This window comes from Oculina patagonica, chromosome 6 (genome assembly GCF_052425735.1).
Source record: "Oculina patagonica isolate OP01 chromosome 6, crgOcupat, whole genome shotgun sequence".
NCBI classification, from domain to species: Eukaryota; Metazoa; Cnidaria; class Anthozoa; order Scleractinia; family Oculinidae; genus Oculina; species Oculina patagonica.
In genome coordinates this window covers 29,969,937-29,996,259 of record NC_135763.1, presented here as the reverse complement: position 1 = coordinate 29,996,259, position 26,323 = coordinate 29,969,937, and the positions used below count along the sequence as shown (strand labels likewise).

The window sequence follows — 26,323 nt, the reverse complement described above, 5'->3', positions numbered from 1 at the left end:
ATCAAACTGAAAAATCCAACTAGATATCCAACTCGAAACCTTAACTCAGAAGTTACTCTGTCATTCTTGCAAATAACATGGCAGAAGAATATGTGATTCCAGTACATATATTCTTCCCACAGAGGGTAGCTTAGACTGAAAAACAGTAATTTTTTCTCTAAAGTTATTGAATGGAAGGCGCAAAGGGAGTGACTATTTAGCGCTCAGTTGATGTAGTGAGACTTCTTAATTTTTTTAAATGAGGTATAAATCACACTTGACTTATTTTTTTAAGTTAAAAAAAAGAAGACCAAGAGGATTCAAACTTAAGTCGCCAGCATACCGAGCAGTAGCGATATCCACTAGGCCACCGACGACCAGGCCACCGACGACCAGCTGCCAAAATCCTAATTTTTTAGATAGAAATCCTAACCCTATTATAAAAGCTAATCGCAAGCAACCCAAGGTAAAGTAGGCTAACCAGAGTGCTATTTAGGCTAACCAGAGTGCTAGTTAGGCTAACTGGGGTGCTAGTTAGGCTAACCGCAATGCTAGCTAGGCTAACTGCAGTGCTGTTCAGTCAGTAGTATTCTACATGAACTGAGTGTTACGTGGAATAAATATGTCATGAAGTGCTCGCTATTGTCTCACTGCATCAACTGCGTGCAGGATAGTTCTGTTAGTCGCGTCGATCATCTCGCAAGCCTTCTCCCCAGTCTCACTCACAGTTTTGACTTTGGCTCCAGACCTCTCGCTGTCGTACTAAGACCAAGCGCGTTCGCAAAAGATACTACTGTTTTGCAGTCTAAGGGTAACTGGAAATTTTTGAGAGGGTGGGAATTTAAACCAAAAGACCTTTCGTTGGGATAGAAGGATAATTTCTGGAACAACACACTGACAGTACTTTTCTTTTGTGTTTAGAGGTCAGAGAATGACACAGCTAGTGAGTAAAATACATGTACCTTAATGACTCAAGAAAAGGCAAAGTGCAGGAAGAGTTTCACACACACAAGAGAGAAGGCTTTTCAATGCAGTCACTGTGGAAAGCGTTTTTGTCAGGCAGGAACTCTAACACGGCATCAAAGAATACACACTGGAGAGAAGCCTTTTGAATGTAACCAGTGTGGCAAGTGTTTTAATCAGTCGGGAACATTAAAGCAACATAAAAGAACACACACAGGAGAGAAGCCTTTTGAATGTAACCAGTGTGGCAAGTGTTTTAATCATGCAGGAATGTTAAACAACCATAAAAGAATTCACACAGGAGAGAAGCCCTTTGAATGTAACCAGTGTGGCAAGTGTTTTAGTCGTGCAGAAAATTTAAACAACCATAAAAGAACGCACACAGGAGAGAAGCCTTTTGAATGTAGCCATTGTGGCAAATGTTTTATTCGGTCAGATAATCTTCTGAAACATAAAAGAACACACACAGGAGAGAAGACTTTAGAATGTAATCAGCATGGCAGGCAATTTAATCGAACAGGAGATTTAGAGCAACATAGAAAAACTCATACAAGAGAGAAGCCTTTTGAATGCGGCCAGTGTGACAAGTGTTTTACTCATTCAGGGACCTTAAACGAGCATTATAAAAGAGTACACCAAGAAACGAAGCATCTTGAAGTTAATCAACATGACCAGTTTAACGATCGGAAAGACGTTTTAAAGCAAGATAAAGCAACATGCAGCACAGGAGCGACTTCTGCCTTCAGCATCGCTGAACTTTTAAGTGACCTGAAAGAAATCAAACAGGAAAAACCATAATATTACTGTGTGTCATCAGACCAGTATTTTCAATTGGTGGTCCACATTTAACGACTTATGGCAAAGGTTTTAAGATGAAAATGTGCTTGATTTGGCATGAAAATCTATTTTTAAACTAATTTTGATGTTTATAATGTTTTTGCAACCACACACTTCAGGGCTTATTTTGGAACACTCATTTGGAAGCAAACTGTTTAAAAAATATGAAATAAATGAAATACTTTATTAAAGTGTCTGAGGTATTTAGCTTAAAAAAACTAATTGTGGACACTATTTACATTATTGTATATCTAAGCTATTTAAAGTTAAAATATTTACACTTAAATTCTAAGTAGAAAAAAAGAACCGTACTACATAGATAAATAAATAAATAAATAAACAAAATAAATAAATAAATAAATAAGATATAAATAGCATCGAATCCGAGTTCGAGATGGGATTTGAACCCACGACCCTCCGTGTTCTAGAACGGATGCTCTACCACTGAGCTACTGGGACTCTGTGGTGAGCAAGGGTGAAATGTGGGCTTTTGACTGGAACCGCATCACGCGGTCACACAGCCAAATGATGACTGGCACATATGACTCATAACTGTATCACACAGTCACATTAAGGCATATCAAAGATGGCATATCAAATAAATAAATGAATATAAATAAACAATAGAATATAAAATTTTATAATAAAAGTAGGTGAAAGATAAAAATTGCAGTTAAGAATTAAAAATTTAAAATTTAAAAATGTATATCGGCTAGCTGCATATGTCACATTTACACTCAGTTTGTATAAGACGTGTAAGGTCTTTTCTCCCAATACTGTTTTTAAAACTTGTGACATTAGGTTTCTCTCTATCACTGTGGTCTAGTTTGTTCCATAGATAAGGCCCGAACTATCGTAAAGAATGTTTTCCATAATGTACTGTGCGAAAACGTGGAATATTAAAATCAGCCTTCCTGAGATTATATCGTTTCAGGGCTACGGTGTTCACTTGATAGTCGTGTGGAACTTTCAACTTGATACCATAACTGACAAAATGTTTGCATGACTTTATTTTAGACTTGGCTTATTGAACCATTCTGCTGCGGTATGATTTGACTTTGAATTAAAATTGAAGATCAGGTGGTCTTCATTTTTAGATCGTTGGGTACAGTTGAACCCCAGTAATTCGAACAATTAAAACAAAATGTTTAACTGACAACATACTTTTCGACGTTGGCTCAAAATCGGATATCAAATTAAAGTGTACAAGTGCTTAAAATGAACAATACATCGAACTGTGAAATACACATATAACTATACGTTTAACAAATGATTCAGCACTTATTCATTAGTCTGTGTATTGGCTGGTATTTATATTTACTTCTTAGTTCATAAGGCTTCTCATAGTGTATACGTAAACACTCATTTTTCCCCATAAGCAAAGAAATAAGCTTGTTTGAAACGATGTGATGTTTGTTGTTGCTTAATCGAAGTCGACAGAGAGTCATATATCGCTATCGAAACGCGAAGGATTATGACCGACGACCGACCGCCTGGTCTTAAAATGTTTCGGTCACTGCAAGTGCTTGAGGCTTGAGTGATCTTTAGTTTGCCGAGCTTCAAATAAGTTTCAAAATTTAACTCACTACTAGGGAACATAACTCTACTACTAGGGAACTCACTACTAGGGATTTCAAAACTGGGGAACTCACTAGGAAACTCACTACTAGGAACTCACTACTAGGGAACTCACAACTAGGGAACTCACTACTATGGAACTCACTACTATGGAACTCACTACTATGGAACTCACTACTAGGGAACTCACTACTATGGAACTCACTACTAGGGAACTCACTACTATGGAACTCACTACTATGGAACTCACTACTAAGCAACTCATTAGGGAACTCACTACTAGGGAACTCATTAGGGAACTCACTACTAGGGAACTTACCACTAGGGAACTCACTACTAGGAACTCACTACCAGGGAACTCACTACTAGGGAACTCACTCTTAAGAACTCACCACTAGGGAACTCATCTCTACAAGTTTTGTGTGGTTTAAATGTCCCAAGCGTGACAATAAATCAAATAACTCGTGACTAACTATTGCAAACGTCGGTTTTGATATCAGTTTTTTGTTCCCAATGGAATCCGTGCTGCCAATTTCCTTGCTAGGACGTTAAATAACTGTAAATACTTTGATTTTGAACTGTTAACTCGAGGATTTGTGGTTATTTAACGGTTTACAAACGGTTTACCACGTTTCACAGCTATTTATAAAATAAATCTGGTGATCTTTCATTGTTTCTGTAAACCGTTGTAAACCGTTATTTTCTGCTTCTGTTGTGTTCAACGTACAAAGTTAACCGATCGTTAACCGAATGTTACTAAGACTCATTCATCTGTTTCCGATCTGAAAAGGAGTCAAAAATATTCTGAAATATCGGGATCTTCAATGTTCACTTCCCGCGGGTAACGCGGGATATCGACAAATGCCGGTGTAGTCTGCCCCTTTTAAGCTCTCTTAGGTGATCAATTATTGCACACTTACTTTTTAAATATTCTTTTCGAGAAGATTATTCATTAAAATTACTTTAACCATTTCACCCCTAAACGCGCATTCAGGCGCTATTTGGAGGTGCAGTCATTGATTCACTTGTGACGTCGTCAATTAGCACGTCAGTGGAATTTCGTGATAAGAATCTGATAGAGCTTGGATCGACCTTTCTACAGGACTGTTCATTTTGAATATCGGTTGCATTCTGATGGAGCTAATCAAAGAAAAACAAAATCCATTTTTGGTGCAAAATCGTTGCTAAACAGGCCAGTACACCTGTAATTGGTCAAGGTCCCCTTTTCAGGGTTTTCCAATGATAACTTCAAAACTTTTTTGGCCAAAAGAAAGGATATGGAGAGTAGAAAGTAACGAGAATAAGAAAGCGGAAAAAATGGAAGCAAAAGGGGCAAAAAAAATTGAAACGGTTCAGCAAAAAAAAAAAAAAAAATTGGCTTATGCGCATGCACCAAAGTAAAATATTGCACGCTTTTACACAGAGGCTTTATCAAAATGTTGCTGAAGTGTAAGAAAGTGCTTCTTTAGCAAAGTTGAGGTAAATTTAAGACCATAGCACCAAAATTTAAGTTTAGCGGTTAAAAAACGCGTTTTGGGGGAAAATCGGGGAGTCAAAGGGTTAAAATCAATATAGCGTCAGCATCCGTCAACAAACACGCTTATTCTACCTACAAGAACATATTTAGCCACCTTTAAACACTACATCCCTTTAACGGCTGAGAACAGCTTGTCTTGTATCTCAGCATCTCTCTTCACCATCTTCTTCTCCACTTTGGCTTTCAGCTGCAACCTCTTTACATCCGCATGTGCTTGCTCGCACATTTTTTCAATATCACCGAAGTCTTCAAAATACCTGTCAACTCTTTTCTCAAGTTCTCGGAGCGCTCTTTGTAATCTTTCAATAGAGCTTTCATCATCGTATTCTTACAAATCCTTTACTTCCTTTCAATAGCCGTCCAATCCAGTTTTCTCTAGTTCCACTGCCGAATCTAGGTTTCTTTTGCAAGCAAGAGCTACGTTGCTCTCGGAAAGCTTTCTAGTCTTTGTCCGTTGTTGCAAGTGACGCAACAATCGAGTTGTTTCCTTCGAAAAGAAAGCGCGCGCTTCCTTTAAAATATCCGCGCGCTACACACCAACTATAATAATAAATAATGATGTATTTATTTATATTACACAATTATCCATGTAAAAATTGACAATTGTGCTTTACAACGTTAAAACAGAGCTAACGTCTCAAATTGCAATGTTATCTCCCACAACAGTGAAAATTCAGTTAGCAAATTATCCAAACAGATTTGTTCGCGCTTGCCGATAAATCAGTATGGACATCCCAATAAAATGTTTCGTTTCCCATTGCCCGTGTCTTGTGATGGTGGGTCGGTCGGTCTGGCCAAAACAAAGAATGAACACTTTAAGGGAACTGGGTTAAGCCAGGAGATGCAGAACCGAAAGATTTTGTTTCAGTTGATCTCGCTGAGAATATTAGAACAATCGTTAATGCCCTTGGCAAGAAACAGCCTTTGAAAAACTTAGTATCGATGTTAATTAAACGGTTAAGAACATCACATCATAATAAAACAAGATCGTGTGCTTGTAACTTCAACTAGTAAATCTGGAATTTTTTTTACATTCCGAAAAAAAGGGTCGGTCGGGCGATGGGAAACGAAACATTTTATTGGGATGGCCTATCCCGTAAATAGCGCAGTATGTTTTGTTAACATTTATCCGCTGGATAGCGATTTATCCGGTGGAAAGCGTTATCCACCCCTTGAGCGACTGTGCTCTGCTTTTCACGAAGTTTCTTTCTTGTGAATTTATTTTTCCCTTTGTTTCTCGTGCTTTTCCAATGTTCCGGTAGTCCTTTTCTTGTTTCATCCTCGTTGTGGTGTTCGTTTCCTCCTGTTTGTAAGAGTAGACTGGGCTCTAGTTCTTCAATGGCCGCTTTCTGATCGATGGCGTCGTAGCCTTTCGCAGTTTACTTATTGACTGTTTTGCTTCAAAAAGGTAAGAAAATTCGAAAAAAGTGTGTTTAGGGTACAGTGCAGTAATAGTTACTTAGTCTGCTATGATTCCTCTTTGCAACATGCTGAAATAGGGAGTAGAAAAACAAAACAAACTACCGAATGCTTTGAAACACACAAACGTACCCAGGCAACCGCTAGTGTTTGAAGTATCATCCTATTAGCTTGAGCAACGCCAGGTTTCCCAAGTGGAGTTCTAAATAATACCCCTCTAAAGCGTTTATTTGAGGTATATAAAGCTGTAGTTTTAATGGAACCATGTCAGTATGTCAAAAATAATTATGTATGAAACCCGTTGTTTACCCGGCAAAGTAAATCGAACCCAATCAAACTGAATTTCAATCGAACTCATTCGAACTTAATCAACCTCAATTTATCGATTGAGTTCGGAAATGAAATTAAATCGAACTCACCGAAAAAATAACAATCGAATTCAATAGAATGCTCAATTTTCAAGAAGCCTCGAGAGTTACTTCAGACAGGAGTCTAGCATGTGTTATTGGTAAATGGACAAATTTCCAGAAAAATGGCTTCAGATGTGCTGTGTGTTGTAAGCTTTATGCACCTATCAATGGTTTGCCCCAGGATGAGGGGGGGGGGGCAATCCACGGGAATTTGACATCGTAAGTTCTCCCAGGGTAGGGATTTTGACATCTAAAATGGTCTACTGGGTTAGAAATTTAAGAGGAGATATGTGAAATTTGACATTCACTAGGTGCCCAGGGGTGGGAAATTCAACTCTGGATTTCAAAAAATTTCAAATTTCCCTGGGGTTGCCCCCTCCCCCCCCCCCCATCCTGGGGCAAACCATTGATAGGTGAATGAAATGCATAGTAAAATACTACCAAGATTGCCTCAAAGGACATGAAATGAAGGGGGGGGGTGAAGATAAGGTTTTTAAGAAAATTGCAAACAAGCGCCGACAATAAGGTCGCTTTCAACGTGAACTGGTTCCTTCCCTGTGGCCTGTTAATGCTTTGATAACTTGGTAAGGTGTTTAAGGGGGGGGGGGGGGAGACCCAACAACATATCTTGGGCTCCATTAGTATCCTGGGTTTAGTTTTTGGCCATGTTTGTTCGATTGGAGGTTGCCTTCATTTCCGGTAGTCATGACCATATTTGTTAAGTCATGTGACGAGAACACAAAAACCCTAAAAACTCACAAAGTTTACTTTTCTCTCCGCTTAAATCAACGCCACCGGTAGAGAGCATTTAGAAGCAAGATCTGTAGCATGGATTTGCCAAGATTTCCAATATTGAAATAGCTATTACATCAAAAAGTTTTTGTGATGTCATAACTTCAAAAATAGGCAATTTTCACTGTCATGCCACAAAAAATAAATCCAAAACTATCAAGTCAAAACAATCAAGAAGATAATAGGTTGTAAAAAAACTACTATATATGAAGTACTTGTCCAAGCCTCAGGTCTATTTGTTTTTCCGTACTTGAGTTATCCGTCAAAATGTTTCTCATAAATTTAGAAAGCACAGTATAAAAATGTCATGTTAGAGCCCAACAGCTTGGGCTCTAGTTAACATGATGGCCACAAATCAATGAAAACATCTGGCATTAAATTCTCCTACAAAAAGTGGTCAGATCACCATCATGAACAAGTTAACAGTCACATGTATAAACACTTGCAAAACCTCATCTGGTCAGATTGTTACCTTAAGGAGAAATCGCTAAATTTAGTGCTCTCTAAAATTTTTCTCGGTCAAATGTACCACTTGTTAGATTTAAATACCCCCCTCCCACCCCAAAGGGAAACAAAATGAAGCAAAGTCGACTTGAAAAATTATTTTAAAAATAGATGCTGGTAACTTTGTTCTTTCTGGCAATGCAAATATTCCTTCAATTTCAAGTGAGTGTGTCCTTTTACTAAACATTTACTTCCATCTTAGCTATATGTTCATTAAAAACTAGTGTACATGATATCAGTACTAGTGTACTAACTTTTTAAATTTTTTGGAAAATCGCTTAATTAAATAGTCGGTAAATCTTTCTCTGAAAAAACTGCTAAAATTAGAAGTCTCTAAAAATGGTAACCTTAAGGTAAAAATTCGCAGGATGAGGCATTTTTTAAGAAAATGTGTCAGCCTGGTGGCCATTTTGGATCTTGTGTGGCATGAAACTGTAAATGAATGCGATCGAGCTATAAACCTTCAACAAGGGTTTAAGAATTTTGATGACATCCATGAAAACCAGTTTCAGCAAATCTGTGATACAGATTTTGCTTCTCAATGCACTCTACCTGTGGTGTTGATTAAGGCCAAGGAAAATGTTAACTGTGTGAGTTTTTAGGATTTTTGTGTTCTGGTCATGCGACTTACCAAATATGGTCATGACTTCCTTATTTGAAGGGAACCTCCAAGGGAACAAATATGGCCAAAAACTAAACCCAGGATGCTAATGGAGCCCAAGATATGATGGTTAGAAGTCATCCATATCAACCATAATTTTTAGGAGGGCCACACATATTTTCCAGAAATTTTTAATGAGAATTTTTGTGATGTTGCTTTCAATTTTTCTTTACCAGATTTTAAAAGTCTTTCTTTTCACCTACTTTGATTTGATTTGGCGTTTTGTTATAGGTACTAGGATACATTTCTACATGTATGTTATGCCATGGCACATAGTTTTCTCAGAGGACTTTTCCGTCCGTGTCGAGACATACTAGACTCGAGTATGTTTCTTCAGCTTTTTGCTGTTGATTCTCCATTTTCTGATCTCCTGTGTTGTTTATTTCCATGCTCTACCTATAAAACGTAAATATCCCACACTGATTGTTCATGTTCGCATTTTCTTGTTTCAGCGCACAAACATTCAATATCAAGATATATTTATATTCAAACATTTTGCTGTAGGTCACAAGCAAAATGTTCTGAGGTTTCTATAATAATAATAATAATAATAATAATAATAATAATAATAATAATAATAATAATAATAATAATCAACTTTATTTATAGAGGGTGAAAACATAACAGTAAAAAACTGACAAACCAGTGGCCCTCTAATTTAAACTAGTAATAGTTCTCACTATAAAGATGCCCCCGCCTTTTTATAATTTTTTTTTGTCGCCTTTAACTATTAATGCAGATGGACTGCACAATTAGGCTTCTTTTTTACTGTGTCATGTACGTCACGACATTGTTTGCTGCGGAATTTTTTGTTGTGTGACACCGTTGCGTCCTAAAAATATTCACAAGTTCAAGTCGAATTATATTACCTAGCGCGCGTAAATAACACCTAGCGGGAATAACACATAACTCGTGATGACATCACACAAGCTTATTCCCGGGCTTATAACATTCAAAATTAACTTAAAATAATTTCCAGGCCAAAAAGCCTAAAAAATTCCATGAGTAACAAAGTATGGTACATTCAAAGATTCGAGAAAACAATTAATTTTTGATCCTTATTCAACCCACTCTTTGGATCAAATAATCTGACAGTTTGTTAGCGAAACGAAGTACGTTGTAACTTGTACTACATGACGAAGTTCACGCTTTTGTTTATTACTCGTTGTAAGATGTATACAAAACAGCAAACCTCCGAAAGCAAACCTTACAAATGTAACGCTCGAACCAGCTCTTGGAACATAGGTAGCCGGCACGTAGCCAAGAACAGGAAACCAATTGCTCGAAATCTTTCGACGTATTACTAACAACTGCTTCAAATATCACTTAACACAACCAAAGCAGAGAAACCGCTCAAACAAATCTGTGAACACGCGTAAGCCAAAACCGGAAAACAAAACAGTAAGACACTACCTCTCTGGAAGCTCTATTTTCATTCGCCCGCTGTAAACACTACCTCTATTGTTATTCAGGGCTAGCGGCATTGTTGTCACCTGTTATCTATTGTTTTAAGTCGAATTACCTCGTTCCGAGAGGAAGTGGGCGACCCAAACAAAATGCTGCTAGCAGATGGCGAAGCTCGAAGGTGACCAAACGCGACCTCGTGGTTGCAAGTACCCGACACCACCGTGCGCGCTTGCAAAAATATTACCCGAGACGACCATGCGCGCCTAGTTTCGTCAAATCGAGAATGCTTCGCCCACTACAGACACATTTCTTACTTTTTCAACAAACATTTATTGTCCTTGTATGTACACCCGGGGACTCCTAGGGTGCTTCCTCGGGTTTTGGCCTCTGGGCCAAAACCCTGCGGGGGCAATAATGCTAAAAATCTAACAATCTAAAATTACAAAATTTAGTTAAAAATACGCTATAATATAAAAACTAGGTAAAAATTACTCTAAAATGACGAAATTGATATAAAAGAATTAACTAAAAAGTAAAATGATCTAAATGTTTGTATGTATCTTAAAATAAAATTCAAACGTAGCCTTCTCAGGAAAATTAAGGCATGGGCCCAGACTCAAAAATGCATTTTTTTTACATAAATCAGTGTTATTCAAAGAGGTTTCATTGAAATCAAACGAAATTTGGTCCACTGAACGTTAATAACATTCCGACCACGCAGGTAAAATATCACGTGATTTGGTCACGTGATTGACGTTTAAGGAAACACGATATGTGATTAAAAATAGTCGATTTTAAACAAGAAATGGCAACACTTTTTCTGTAACCCTTAAAAAATTCAATGGTACTTTTCAAATAAAGGATACTTAAACTGGCAAACTGTGCTTGGCCCTTGACTAAAGAGCGTTTTGTGCGGAAGTAGTTTTCAGCTAATTTAAAAACATACGATAAAACCGTCAATTTTTGCGAATTTAATTCTCAAAGAAATTGATTTTCTGAAAAGGCCAAGCACAAAGATATGGAAGACATCATGAAACATAAGTATTTGTGAGCCGAAAACAGTATACCATTCTCACTCATTAATTATGCCGCTCATTGTCCGGCGTGGATAAGGTATGGGGAAAGATTGTGGCCGAGGCAATGAGTGACAGGGTGAGAAAGCACTATAGTTGTCTATTACGTCGCCGAAGGGGAGGTGGGAGGGTCGAAAATTCGCCCGGACTTCCCGGCTTGCGTATCTCTTTCGAAATGCCCCGAAACTAAGCAAAGGGATCTTTAAATACGGCGATTGTGCACGTGGTGATTAAGCATTACCTAACACAACTATCTATAAACAAATGGGGTTATGTAATCCACGCACTTCTGAATTCCGCGTCATAATTATGAATGAGAATAGTATACCATTCTCACTCATTAATTATGCCGCTCATTGTCCGGCGTGGATAAGGTATGGGGAAAGATTGTGGCCTTCGGCTGCTCACGCACCTTGCTGCTTCAGTACAAACTCAAAAGATCTTCACATTTATAGGAAAGAGTACCCCAAAAATACACCTTCTCCCCAAAACTCAAAAATCCCCTCAAACCCCAACCGGTATGCGAGAGGCCCGGCCAGGCTAGTGGGGTTACTTCCCTACACCATAGCATGTATTTCGATCGTGGCTTATAATGAGAGTAGGAGATTCAAGAAAAAACTCCTTCAAGAAATCGCCAATACCTAAGGCGGGCAGATTAAAACCATTGTTGTTACAGAAAGGAAAACGTAAGACAACAAACGAAAAATGAACAAAAGGGAAAAACCCCACTAGCCAAGCCGGACCAGGAATCCGTCGTAAACGGATTATAGGGCGTAACTGAGATTACCCTTCTGATCGCGACAAGGCCAGTGGAGGGGGTGGACTGTTTAAAATTATTTTTTTTATGATATTTTGAATTTAAATTTTAAAACTTCTAGCTTGGGGAAAAATAAAGGATAAACATCACTTCCATATATCCCACGTTGTTCGTGTCTAAACGTGGATAAAACATTAAACTCCGTGGATGAAAACGGCCAACCGGCGAGCTTTGAAAATTTAAACACTGAACCTACAGAGATACACAGATCCATAAAACAAACATGCGTGATACCTGTCCAATAAAGTTCCGCACTGGGATGGGTTACGTAACAAACCTTACGTAACCAACTCGTAAACACTTTAAACCTAAGCTCATTAACACTCTTACTGACACCAGTAAGCTCTGAAACAAATGTCCATCAATCGGCAACTACTTGATTTTCTTGACATGCAAGCAAAACAATTCCAGCCAGATATACCGTAACGAAACACTTAGCACACTAACAGTTAAAATACAGGGTGCCCCCCCCCCCCCCCCGGAATGGTCGATACATGATTGTTGCCAAATACCCACAATACACAGTTCAAACTTTAAACAAAACCGACACAAGGCTCCTGCCAACTAAGCTCGACCCACGAGCCAACCTTTAGACTAAAACCGACACGGCGTGTAACAAATTGTGCTAAACGCAAGAGTAAACATTGAGCAACGCAAAGCCGACACACGGCATCTGACAATTTCTGCTCGACACACGAGCGAACGTTTTAGCTACAGCCGACAAACGCATCTGACAGTTTCTGCTCGACACACGACACACGGCATCTGCAAATTTCAGCTCGACACACGAGCGAACGTTTTAGCTGCAGCCGACATACGGCCTCTGCCAGTCTCTGCTCGACACACGAGCAAACGGTTAAGCTATTACCAGCCGACACCCGGCGTCTGCCAGTGCCTGCTCGAAACACGAGCGAACGTTTTAGCTACTACAGCCGACACACGGCGTCTACCAATCTCTGCTCGACACACGAGCGAACGTTTTATAGCTACTACAGCCGACCGGGCAGCCGACACACGGCGCCGGCGTCTACCAATCTCTGCTCGACACACGAGCGAACGTTTTAGCTACTACAGCCGACACACGGCGTTTGCCAATCTTTGCTCGACACACGAGCGAACGTAAGCTACTACAGCCGTAACACATATGGTAATAAATTGCTATAAACAGAACTACGTAGATATAAAACACACTACGGGATAAACAAACGGATAAGCAAGCGAAAAAGAAAAACACATAAAAATGTTTTAAAATACCGAGTAAACTATTGCTGTACGCGTTGTCCCGCTACTCCGGCATGATGTGGAACTTGCGAAGCGGCAGAGAATGGACATGCAGTGTAAATCTTCTAGTTAAACAGCAGAGGCAGGGTAGGTACAGCCATGAACTTGAGAAAATAAACGACGAAACAAACTAAAGCACGTGGTTGGGCTTCGGCGACGTAGCGCGAGAGTATAAGAAAATTCGCCCGGACTTCCCGGCTTGCGTATCTCTTTCGAAATGCCCCGAAACTAAGCAAAGGGATCTTTAAATACGGCGATTGTGCACGTGGTGATTAAGCATTACCTAACACAACTATCTATAAACAAATGGGGTTATGTAATCCACGCACTTCTGAATTCCGCGTCATAATTATGAATGAGAATAGGATTTAGAACCTAAAAAGTGTTGCCGTTTATCAAAATACCTTCCACTGAACACTGTTATCCGCCATCTTGAATCCGCCATATTGATCGAGCGGTTAGCTGAGCAAGTAACCTGGGAACGACAATTTCCGTCGTCCTGGAGATGAAATGGCCAATAGGAATAACGATTCTATATCAGGCCTGGTTCCAAGATACAAAATGGCGGATGAAGAAGGATTGATCTGGTCGTGGTTTAAGATATTTCTGCGACCTTTTCACCGGTTTTATTACGAAAAAGTAAGCTACAGATGATAAAAATTCAAAATAGATACTTCTTTCTAGAAGTGAGGCGTTGTAAATAATGTATATTTCCGTGTTTCTAGGGAAAAAGGTGAGAATAAATGGCTAAATCGTAAAAAAATGTTTGTATATTGATTGTGTAGGTTTGTGAAATGTTGTGCTTAATGCTCACAACTTATTATGAGCCTTCGTTTGTTGGCCTTTATAAATGACATGCGCGGCCTTTTTGGCGGAAAATTCAGTTGAGCTTATTCAGTGAGCAACGATCCGTTTCTGATTTATGTAGATGTTATGCTCTTTCTACGAAGCTTGCAATTATCTGAAGGTTTTTTTCATCAAAGTTTTTATACGAGAGTGACTTGGTCTAAAAGTGATTTTCAACATAAAAGCCGCATTCTGTAAACCATTCTTTGCGCAAAACTGTTACATTTGGCGCCATAAATGGCCTCTTTCTTTGGATGCGGATTTGCTCGAGTTGCAGTCAAACGCAGCTTCCTAAAATCAACTGGGAAAGTTGAGTATGACCACGAAAGCAGGTTTAGAAACTACCTGGCAGTTTTTCAAGGACACCAAGAACGATATGAGGTAGACAAACATTCTTATATCAAGCGCTCCAAAAGCCTTGTACACCATTTTGGAAAATGGAAGGTAAAAGTTGACAAGGATAAATACACAGAACATTTCAGTGCCTTCAACTGGGAAAAGCTTACTGAATACGAAAAGAAGCAACATACTCGTACAAATTGCAAGGCTTGTGATGTTCATCACTTTCCCTTTCAATCTTTATTTCCCATGTGGAACTACAAGGAGAACTCTATTACACAACAAGGTATTCACAGGGCCATTAAGAGTCGTATCCTGAAACCATCATCTCGTGGAAATGTGAAGGTTACAAAAAAGGCTATAAAAACTGCCACTTCACAAATTTATGAAAAAATTAATGCCCCATTCAAAAATATATTTGAGGTATCATTTGCGAAGGCACAAACCAATGTTCCTGACTTAGATCTTAAAGAGAAAAAATCACATGCTGAATTGAAAAAGGAAAGGAGGAAAAAATCCAGAGATGAGAAGAGTTGCATCCAGGAGAAATGGTCAGAAAAGGACTGTGACACCATGCTTTCCACCAGACAGACGTACAGCCAGCGCCAGGAACAGCGAATGTCACTTTTCTTTGAAAGTCCAGAAGACGCAGAACAAAGGGCCAATAAAAGGAAGCAACATGAAGAGGACGGCCAACGCAAGAAGAAACGGCACTCCCCAAGACCCGAGGATCTTGACTTTGACAAAGATGGGCTCCTGGAAAAAGTAAATACAATGAAGGATGGAGAAAAGGTGAGTAAAACATATTAAACAAAAAACAAATAAAAATGTTGAAGGGTAAAAAATGTAAAGACACACTCTGACCTTAATACAAAAAATACTTTTATCTTTCACAAGCTGATATTCATTTAACAATAAACATAAACACAATAAAATGTATGTGCATTACAAAAAAAATAAAAAAATAAATTTAAAATATTTAATATTTAACCATTATAATAAATAAATTCTGTTAGCAATACGGTCCTGTAGATTAGTAACCCATTCAGTGTAGGTGGAATTGATCATAAAGTTGTACTAATACTCATACCCCTTAAGCTAAAATCAACAGATCTCAATATAACAGATCACATAAAAATTTAATTGGCCAAAAATGAAAAGTGTACAATTCTCTTTCAGATCAACTACTCAGAACTTGCCCGTCAATATGGTGTGATGGAGAAAACAAAACTGGGAAATATGGTTGTAAAGGAGTTCCTAGAAAGTGAAGGCGTGCAATTATCCAGATTCCACCAATTCAGACAGGAAAAGCCAGCAGCCAGACGAAAAATAATGAGAATGAAGGGCGGAGAGATTTCAGTACCGGTTCCAAGAACAAACAACGAAATAAGGGAAACCATACTGGTAATTATGGCATGCAGTAAACTTAACTTACTAAAATGTGAAAGATGAAATATTCATCTTGTAATGAGCATGGGACAACGGAAAAATCTGAGTCCCCAACAGGAATTGAACCCATGACCTCCTAAACAACAGACAGGTGCTCTTTTCACTGAGCTTTGAGAACCCATGGTGAGCACGGCCATTTTACAAGGTTCATATGTAACAAGCATTCATGTGACACACATCCTGCGTACATATGAAAATGGCCTTGCTCACCATGAGTTCTTGTGATTCAGTGGATAGAGCACCTGATTGGTGTTTGGGAGGTCATGGGTTTGATTCCTGTCGGGGACTCAGATTTTTTCTTTGTCCCACCTGCATGAAATGCTGAATATTCCATCTTTCACATTTCATTTACTGAGCTTAAAATTTACCATCTTCCTTTATTTAAACTAAACAAATTAGTTTAAAAGAGATTTTGTTTACTTTTACAATAAGGGTCAATAAATTAATCTCTTCTGAATCATAATACAAGTTAATCTAGAGCCCTTTTTTATCGTCCCTTGTGCTGCACCAATGCCTGATTCATTTATTTGTGTTTTATTTTATTTTTTAGAGCAAAATTGAAAGTGGTGAGTTCATTCTTGGCGAAATGATTGTCCCCCAAAGTTTCAAAAAGGTAGTGTTGACAAAGGAAGGGACAATCAAGACTGAAGTATTTACTGTCTCTGGTCGTAAGATTCCTCTCTTGGAAATAAGGCAATGCATGCTTACAGATCATGAAAAGCTGGGCATTCTGCGTGTTCAGAATGATGAATACTATACCGCCATGACAGACGCTGAAGTCAGGTCTAGACTTATACAACTTGGAGAGGAAAATAATACAAGGGAAGAAAGTGGACTGGAGATGAAAGAGAGATTGAAAGCAATGGAACGAAAAAGGCACCTCATGATTTGGGGTGACAACTCAACCCTACTTAACCATGGTCACCTCCTACTGACGGTCAATTCACTTTATGATGAGGCCATATACTACACCAACGAAGAGATGAAGGCCAAGGGCAAGGGAGACATTGATGTGCAGGCTATAGTTGAAAGACCACATGTCTATATTCTGGGGAGATGTGGTTCCTCTGAAGTTGATCAGCTAGCCTACATCAACACCAGAAAGGCCTGTTTACAGAGTCTAGACATCAAAATCGTCACCTCAAATGGAGTTGAGGTTACGGACATAGTGCGCTTTTTTCATGGGGATGGCCCCCAGCAGGAATTTGAGGCTGGAGAGCAGAAAGGGGGCAATGCTGGATGTGCTAGTTGCAGTGGTGATGCAAGGAAGTACAAAGACCTTGCAGTTTCCCTTTCTAGACCCCACCTTACTCTCTCGGAACGGTTAAGGAAAGTCCTACAGGGGCCAGCTGGAAGAAATAAAAGGAATGCTGGTTTAAAACCATTCAAAGATCTCCTTTTAGAAGAGTTAAAAAGGGAATGCAGAGCCCGGGGCCTTAGCACTGATGGGAGAAGGAATGAGCTTCAGGAGATTCTCAAAGAAGAGATTGGTGGAATTCAACGGGTGCCTGCAATGATGTTCTGTGACCAAGAGAAAACACTAGCAGACCTTGGTTTAGGTAGGCATTGTAGTAAGATTACTATCTGCTTCCAATATTGCAAACATCAGAAGATACATGTAGGTTTCTACATTTACATTATCTATGCACAATATCATCCTTTTCCTTGGTTTTTATTCTCTGTGTAAAAGGTTATAATATTATTGGGAAGTTGCCAATGTTTTCAATGAGCTGCCTTCATGTGTAAATCTCTTATCATTTTACATGTTTATTAAAAATATTTTTTAATGAAAATTTGATATGTAGTAATTTACTTGGAGGAGGGCCACATGTAATAAAGGGAAATGTAAGTTATAATGGCCAATGCACATTAACTGCAGTTAACTTGAATGCCTGAAAAATCTCAAAAATCTCAAATCTGCTTAAAAATTTTATTTCAAACAGGAAACTATGAAGTCTTACCTACAGAACCTCTTCATGATGTTAAGGAACATATTGCCAATGTTATCACTGAGCTACCTTCACACCTTGAGGAAGAAGAAAAGATTGCATTTCAGGACATCATTGAGTGCTCATTTGCCGGAAAGGAAAAGCTACGTGGCTGTGATTATCGACTTGCAGCTGTCATAGTGGCTCAGTACTTAAGAGGTAATAATCAAAACAAAAAAAAATAATAATAACTACAGAAAAAATTGTAGATCTCAATTATGAAATATGAACTTTTCTTAGCTACTATTCTTTTGTTTTTAAATTTGTATTTGTTTTATAGAACATTTAAGTATTTCACTTAATATGGCTGTGTCTAGAACTTTGAATCCCTAGCAATAAAACATAAAAATTATTATGTAACTGTCAGAACTGAACCAATATCAAATGAAAATAGCAAGAATAAGTAACAATTATTATTTCTCTTAGTTAGTAGGTTTCAGTTGGACTATTGACTATACATGTAATGTACATGCATTGTAGACTTTATGTAGTCAGGAAATTACCATCTAACTAGTTTTATTTAATAACATACAGCACAAGTTTTGTCTTAAAATAAATGTCAAAAATGCCCTTGAACTGGGCTGTGTGTACATTCAAGTAGCTATTTATTGTAACATTATCTACATTTTCATGTTTTATCTCTTTTCAATCTATAGGCAAAGTAAGACCCAAAATACAGACACTGCTAGATTCTCTCACAGAGCTCAGCAAACTACTCTACTTGCCAGCCAAATCACGCTCTCCAAAGTTAGTGCTGCGTCTTCACAACCAAGCATTCATCCATGCCATGATGTGCAAAGAAATCATTGGGCAACCAAAGACCCTTACAAACAGAAAGTTCTATGGTAGATACTGGCATTCTCTTACTGCTCATGCTGGCAAGCAGAGTAGGATTATCTCAGCAAAGTCTTCAAACACCGAGGAGGAAGAAAGACACTTCAACACACTACAAGGTGTTACCAGATTGACAAGCAGGAGACCTGGTGATATCATCACTCCAAGCCTGATCCGCCTTCAAGTTGAACAAAAGCTTGCAGAAAGTAAGCAAGGCAATGCTGTAAAGGCACAGGAATCTCAGATTTCAAAGTACTACAGCACTTTACCACCATTCCCCAACACTATTGTACCTAATCGCTACATCATCAAGAATCCCAAGGAGTACCAAGCCCATTTACAAGCAATCAGTGACTTCATTGCCTGTGGTGAAGGTGTCTGGTGGCGTCAGATCATGTCTGGAGTGGAATTTTTTGATGGCCCTGATGAACCAACTACAAGACCCCAGGGACCAAGCCTTCACCACTTCAGGTCAAGTGATCTCAAAAGAGAAGAACAACACCTTCAGCACTGCTGGGAGAGATGCCTGACTGATGATGCGGTTGTAATCCCACACAGGATCATCAGATTGTACGACCAAAAAGGTGACTGCACCAGCATCATACACACAAATTTTTTGCACAGAGAAGATGATGAAAGTGATGAAGACTGTACACCAACAGACCAGGAATGCCAAGAAGAATATCCAGATATGGCTGAAGGTGAAATTGTTGAAGAAATTGACGAGGATGACTGTGGAGAAGAGGTAACAGCACTAGAAGAGGTAGTCACTTCTGTTGTGAAAGATCTTTCCATTGAGTACACGGATGATGAGGGTGAGAACGAAGATGATTATGAAGTTTTAGAACAGCAAACTCTTGCAGCACCACTTGTATCAACAGAATTTACAATAACAAGGCTGGCCAGTGAGCAACCTGAAAACAAAGATCTGTCCAATACCGATAGAAGCCAAAAAAATAAGAGCTCTCATTGTCCTGCCAAGTCCAACAATGCACAAGGTGATGTGAAAGAAATCAAAACTAAACTCTGTAAAAATATAGTGAAGATAATTGGGAAGACAGATTGTTTGTACAAACTTGACACTGCAAGACAACACCTGAAAGAACATCCCACAAATGACTTTTACAAAAGTAATTATGAAACCCTGCTCGCACCTGTGCAGACTCAAATACTGGCTCGTCACTCCTCACTTAAAAAACAACACAAAGAATGGGAAAAAGAGTACTACCTTAGCCACGACTGTTCTGAACCTAGTTTGGAAGAAGTAAGAAGAAACAAAGAGCAGTATTTAATTTACAAAAATATGCTCTTGTGTGAAGAACTTTTTAAGTACTGGAAAATAACTGTTCATTTATAAAATGTAAATTGCCTATCTCTAGAGAATTTAAGCTCAGAATGTATGAGTATCAGAAAAAAAAATTACACATCACAATTGTATAGCAGTAAATTTGAGGAGGCTCGATGTAGTCTTCTTAGCCTCAGGTTGTGGGTTTTGAAAATAGAAATTTGACCAGAAGTTAACCAAAAAAATAATGATTGTATATATGATCATAGTTTTAATTTTTACAAGTTCCTAAGCAACAAACGTAACCATAGTGTAACCCCTGTGATTGCGATATTCTGTTGTTTTAAAACAAGGCTGATTTTCCAAATACCTATTCAGAGACTTTGTTTCCATTTTATATATGTCAAAGAATAGTGGTTTGTCTACTTGAAGAGATAATCAATACTCATTCCTCTTTTATTCAAAAGTTTTGATTAAATATCAAATCATAGTAAAATAATTATTATGCTCTAAAATAACATATTGTTACTATAAATTATTATTTTGCAAAGAAGGTTTTTCATGACACACATGTACATAAAGATAGATCTTATTTGGTAAACATTTTCAGCATAATGGTATAGAACCATTTTTATTTTTTTCCATGTGTCAAAGAAAAATCACATAACCAAGAGAGTACATGTACAATGTTTGCTTCTCAGTAAATTAATAGCAAAACAACTTAAAAACACTATAATTCACCTCATACAGTCATTGCATTTCATTAAAAATAAATTCCTTAATCAAACAATTTTATTTCCATGTATTAAAACTCAAATCCCATTCGGTTTCGAGCTGCAATACGTTTTTCTAAGGTTTTGGTGTGTTTCGTTTGAACCAAAAGAAATTCTCCCAGCCTAACTTTAAGAGAATAGACGTGGCTACTAAGGAGAAGTAGCACTGCGATCATTATTCAGTCACAATCAATCCAAAACGGGCAAATTTTCCATCTAAACTTACCGATACGGATTTAACTAAATAAGAAAACATCCCTTTCGAAGCAGTAAGACTATACGCTATCATTTGGATCACTGTGAAAGCAAAACTTTGTCGCGGTCGCACGCGGTATTGCGTATGTTTATTATTAAGCTTAAACTTCAAGCAATAAAAAGTTATTCTTTCCTTAATTGTCTCAAGCCATCTGGGTTTTTCCACTCGATGATCGCCAATAAGAACAGGATTCAAAAAGTAGAGCGTGCGTCTTCCCCAAAAAAGTACATTTAAACGCCTTAACAGGATAGATTTCCGTTGGCAAACCACCCGCCTTCGGCCGCCATTTTGTTTCGTTTTTGCTTCAGCTCGCTGTTAGTTCCCAGGACTCTTTCTGTTTCGGGGAGGTGTGTGCCGCCAGGCCAAAACAGAACTTGGCCCATGCCTTAATTTTCCTGAGTTCTTAAAACTTACTAAACTAGGCTTGTTCTCTATGATGCTGGGTATAGTATTCCAGAGGCGTGTAGTCGATGCTGCGAAAGACCTTTCCCCTTCTGACTCCCGTTTGAATCGGGGGCAGACAAGGTTTAGTAGTCCATGTCTGCTCGATCTTTCAAACTGCGGCAATTTTTCATTCTGCGGCATGGAACATACATGTACCATGTACTAGTGAGGGGAGGGTCGCACTTTTATCAGTCACATAAAGGTGGAGGTTGGTTGGGGGGTCCAGAATTTTTTTTTAATTAAAATGCAGAGAGGGACAACCCTATAAAAAGAATACCAAAATTCCCAGCCCTCCCCAGCCAAGAAAAACATACCTTCCCTAAGTAAAAATGTTTGTGTGGGATTCAATAGATTCGGGAATAGGAATATCATTTCGAGTTGTCGTTTTGCAATTGTAATTAGCTTACAACAAAAAGGGTAATCAATCTGTTCTGTTCTAGTTTATTTCTGAGGTTTCTGTTATTGAATCAATAGTTAAAAAGGATGAGAAAAACCTTTTTTTGACGGGCTTGCTTTGTATGTTTGGGTTTACCAATCAAGGCAATATTGGCAATCCATTAATGTGTTCAAATGAATTTGGTTGCCTACCTTAATCCAACGCAATCTGATGGATTGGGTTTGATTGAGTTTGATTGGTTCATAAATCAAACTCACTGAAAGGTTGGTGTTCGATTGAGTTCGATTTGCAAACATTTGATGTACTATGCCAGGAGTCAAATAAATGCTGAGGGCGTTTGGGGAGCAGGGATGGCGCAGTGGTGAGAGCGCTCGCCTCCCACCAATGTGGCCCAGGTTCGATTCCGGCCCGGTGCCATATGTGGGTTGAGGCACTGTTTACACGGACCCGGTTATATTTGTAACCGCATCGAAAGCGATGCGGTTACGCCTTTCGTTTACACGGCACCGATCGAGACCGCTACTGTAACCGGGTCGTTTTGAAAACGCTGTCAAAAGTGGAGCGTTTTCAAAACGATACGGTTTCGTTGTCGTGTAAACGGTCAAAACCGGCGAAACCGCATCGATTTGAAAACGGCCATGTATTTTGGCACGAACTGGCTGGCTTGCGAAGGGTAAACATGGTGAAACAAGCATAGAGAGCAGCGCTTGCTTATACAATCACATTCGAAAACAGTCGGAAAATCGTTATATAGGCTTCGTGTAAACACTTCGAAACTGTGTCGTTTTCGATGCGGTTTCGAGGTCATGAAACCGTGTCGATTGATAACCCTGTCCGTATAAACGTAGCCTGAGTTTGTTGTTGGTTCTCGCCTTGCTCCGAGGGTTTTTCTCCAGGTTCTCTGGTTTTCCTCCCTCCTGAAAAACCAACATTTCCAAATTCCAATTCGACCTGGACAGAGGACCCGCATGAAAACCAGCTAGCGCTGATGTGGCTTCCTCTCTAAATATAGCAATGTTTTTTTTTTCATTGAGAAAATACAATAAATTCTTTAATACTGCATGTAGAGTCCTATGGCTAGGTTAAACGAGCTGAGCCAATCGATAATATAACCTTGCACCGCTTTTGGACTCTGCTTGGTGAAGTGTGGGGAGGAGAGGGGGTGAACTCTATATAGTGGACCATATGGGATGGATCTGCCCGAAAGGTTATCCTTTCTAAAGCTGGATAGGGATATTTTACGAGGTTGAAATATGGAAGAAGTGCAAGGTCAATGTCAGTCAGGTATTACTGGGTCTGAAGAAGGGTGGGACTATAAAAATAATAATGAACAAAAAAAATACTGAAAACATGCCTTACTGGTTATATAATAGTTTTTAAATGATATTCAATGAGTCTTGACTATTTGAACATTTAAGCCAACATGGTTTTAATGAAAGTAGATCACTCAGCTGGAAAATCCAGAGAGGTAGAGACCTAAAGGAATATATATTTTCTGGAACAATACACTGATATTACATTTCTTTTGTGTTTTAGGATCTGAGAAAAAAAATATTACCAGCTAGCGTGTAGAAAAAGCTTGTCTACCTTAATGGAGGAAAATAACACAAAGAGCAGAGAGAGTTTAACACTCACAGGAGAGAAGCCTTTTCAATGCAGTCAGTGCAAAAAGAGTTTTACTCAAAAGGAAATTCTAACACGGCATAAAAGAATACACACAGGAGAGAAGCCTTTTAAATGTAAGCAATGTGGCAAGTGTTTTAATCAGTCAGGAAATTTAAAGCAACATAAAAGAACACACACCGGAGAGAAGCCTTTTAAATGTAACCAGTGTGACAAGTGTTTTAATCGTGCAGGAAATTTAAAGCTGCATAAAAGTACTCACACAGGAGAGAAGCCTTTTGAATGTAAACAGTGTGGCAAGTGTTTTAATTGGGCAGGATATTTGACGCGGCATATAAGAACACACACAGAAGAGAAGCCTTTTAAATGTAGCCAGTGTGACAAGTGTTTTGTGTTTGCACGAAGTTTAAAGCGGCATAAAAGAATACACACCGGAGAGAAGCCTTTTCAATGTAACCAATGTGGCAAGTGTTTTACGTATGCACAATGTTTAAAGCGGCATATAATGAAACACACAGGAGAGAAGCCTTTCCAATGTAATAAATGTGGGAAGTGTTTTACGTTTGCACAAAGTTTAAAGCAGCATTTAATATCACACACACAAGAGAAGCCTTTTGAATGTAAACAGTGTGGCAAGTGTTTTAATAGGGCAGGGAATTTAAAGCAGCATGAAATAACTCACACAGGAGAGAAGCCGTTTAAATGTAACCAGTGTGACAAGTGTTTTAATGGAGCAGGACATTTGAAGCGGCATAAAAGAACACACACAGGAGAGAAGCCTTTTGAATGTAACCAGTGTGGCAAGTGTTTTAATCAAGCGGGAGTTCTAAAAGATCATAAAAGAATTCACACAGGAGAGAAGCCTTTTAAATGTAGCCAGTGTGGCAAGTGTTTTACGTTTGCACAAAGTTTAAAGTACCATTTTAAAACACACACTGACGAAAAGCCTTTTGAATGTAAAAAGTGTGGCAAGTGTTTTAATAAGGCAGGACATTTGAAGCGGCATAAAAGAACACAAACAGGAGAAAAGCCTTTTCAAAGTAGCCAGTGTTACAAGTGTTTCAATGACCCAGGAAGTCAAAGAAAACATAAAGCAACTTGTAGAACAGGAGTGACTTGTAGGAATGAGGAGCATGAGAATGCCTTCAGCATCGCTGAACTTTTAAGTGACTTGAAAGAAATAAAACAGGAAAAGTTATAATAATTCTGCGTGACATCTGACCAGTATTTTCAATAGGTGGACGGCATTCGTGTCTGTCGACATAGTGACCCACTGTTAATAACAAATTTTACTAATTTTTTTTGGAATATATGGGGAAGTCCATGATCATATATCAGTATAGTACATGTACACCAAAATTTGCGGCAAAGCTTTCAAGATTAAAATATGCTTCATTTGGAATTAAAATCTATGATTGAAACTAATTTTCTTATATATGATGTTTTAACACCAGATAGTTTAGGTCTTATTTGAAACAGGTGAAATATAATAAGCTGGGAAGACTAAATTGCCATATGTAATCATGTTACAGTCGTGTGGAACTTGCAACTTTGAACCATGACTGACAAAACTACTTGTGTTCAGGGTACAGTGGAACCCCGATTTTACGATCGTCGATTTAACGATCAACATTCTACGTCCCGGCAAAAGCTACAGTGAATTGTGTGGAGCAGAATCCCGATTTAACTATATTCGGTTCAACAGTATTACCGGTATAACGATGGAGATCCAGCGATCCAAGTATACCTGATTGAAGAAACGTTGACCCGTGAAAAGCCTTAACGATTAAAGATGTGACCCAAATGTTTACTGGGAAATTGTAAAAAGTAATCGTCATCTGTGACAGAATGAACATTATCATACGACAGGTTGCATAAATCATGCTCTTAAAGCTCTTAAAGAAAATATTGCCTTGATTATAAATAAATGGGATATTACTAAGCTTAAAAATGCTGCCTACCCATAATCCCATTCGGTTTTATCGTTCATTGTTTGAGCTTTTCATGGGTCAACGTTTATTTAATCGGGTATATAAAGTTTTTTTCCGTTACAACGATATGATATATCACTAACAGTAAAAGAGTGACAAACACCCAACAATTATTCAAAGCTTTATTTAGTTACAGTAATCCTTTGTCCCGTAGGGCATAAGACTAGCGTTTCTGTCAATAGCTTGTCATAGTTAACAACTACCGGTATTTACCGAAGTGGAGGTGGCTAGTGGTGGATATTTACCTTGCCGTCCCGCGGCTCGGTAGATATCCACCACTAGCCACCGACACTGAGGTGATTAGTTGTTTTAGTATATACTCAAATACTAAGATAATACAGCCTGAAAGGATGACTTTTGACGAGTTTATTACGTTACCGAGTACAGTTTTCGCGCTCAAGGTACTCGGAGGTGAATAGCAAAGGATATTCGGAGTTTGAATAACCAATCCGCGCGCTTCAAAAACGCTATCCACTGTTTGAGTATATACTAATAAGGGTTATTTATGCTGCATCTTAGCCACTTTATCATCCGTGACACGGTGATGGTCAATTTGTTCGTTTGCAGAGACTAATTTTTTTTTATAAAACTTAGAAAAAAATATTATTAATACAACCATATCCCGATAGAACGATATTTTTAGTTGGTTTGCCGCCAAATCGTGAAATTGAGGATCAGGTAGTCTTTATTTCACATCTTTAAGGTCTGTTTTAGGTCGTCTTCTGAAAGTATGAACATGCAAAAGCCGTGAAAAAATCTTTTTATTATTCACGCATGATCACGTTGCCAGATTTTTAATTGCTCCCAAAATAGTATGTATTTCTTTCTTTAAGAAATCAT

At 38.5% G+C, this 26,323-nt stretch overlaps 4 protein-coding genes and 1 long non-coding RNA gene across 5 annotated transcripts in view; 3 read left to right on the top strand and 2 right to left on the bottom strand.

Annotated features, from left to right (window-relative positions):
* The window catches only part of LOC144658186 (uncharacterized), a 221,355-nt gene that overhangs the window by 118,272 nt on the left and 76,760 nt on the right, over positions 1–26,323 (bottom strand). The window lies entirely within an intron of this gene.
* Positions 1–26,323, top strand: part of LOC144658006 (uncharacterized) — a 66,960-nt gene that overhangs the window by 2,495 nt on the left and 38,142 nt on the right. The window lies entirely within an intron of this gene.
* LOC144658203 (uncharacterized) lies at positions 6,233–25,802 on the top strand. The gene is made up of 2 exons (XM_078518578.1): positions 6,233–6,302; positions 23,406–25,802. The coding sequence occupies exon 2, from the start codon at positions 23,461–23,463 to the stop codon at positions 24,691–24,693; it is 1,233 nt and encodes a 410-aa protein (XP_078374704.1). The 5' UTR covers positions 6,233–6,302; positions 23,406–23,460; the 3' UTR covers positions 24,694–25,802.
* On the bottom strand, positions 14,632–17,921 carry LOC144658406 (uncharacterized). Its single transcript, XR_013571698.1, has 2 exons — positions 17,854–17,921; positions 14,632–15,199 (listed from the first exon to the last, which is right to left on the bottom strand). It is a non-coding gene; the product is annotated as an uncharacterized LOC144658406 (long non-coding RNA).
* Positions 15,137–20,396, top strand: LOC144658396 (uncharacterized). Its single transcript, XM_078518815.1, has 5 exons — positions 15,137–15,235; positions 15,623–15,847; positions 16,443–17,451; positions 17,836–18,039; positions 18,537–20,396. Exons 1-5 carry the CDS (start codon positions 15,218–15,220, stop codon positions 20,069–20,071), a joined length of 2,991 nt encoding a protein of 996 aa, XP_078374941.1. The 5' UTR covers positions 15,137–15,217; the 3' UTR covers positions 20,072–20,396.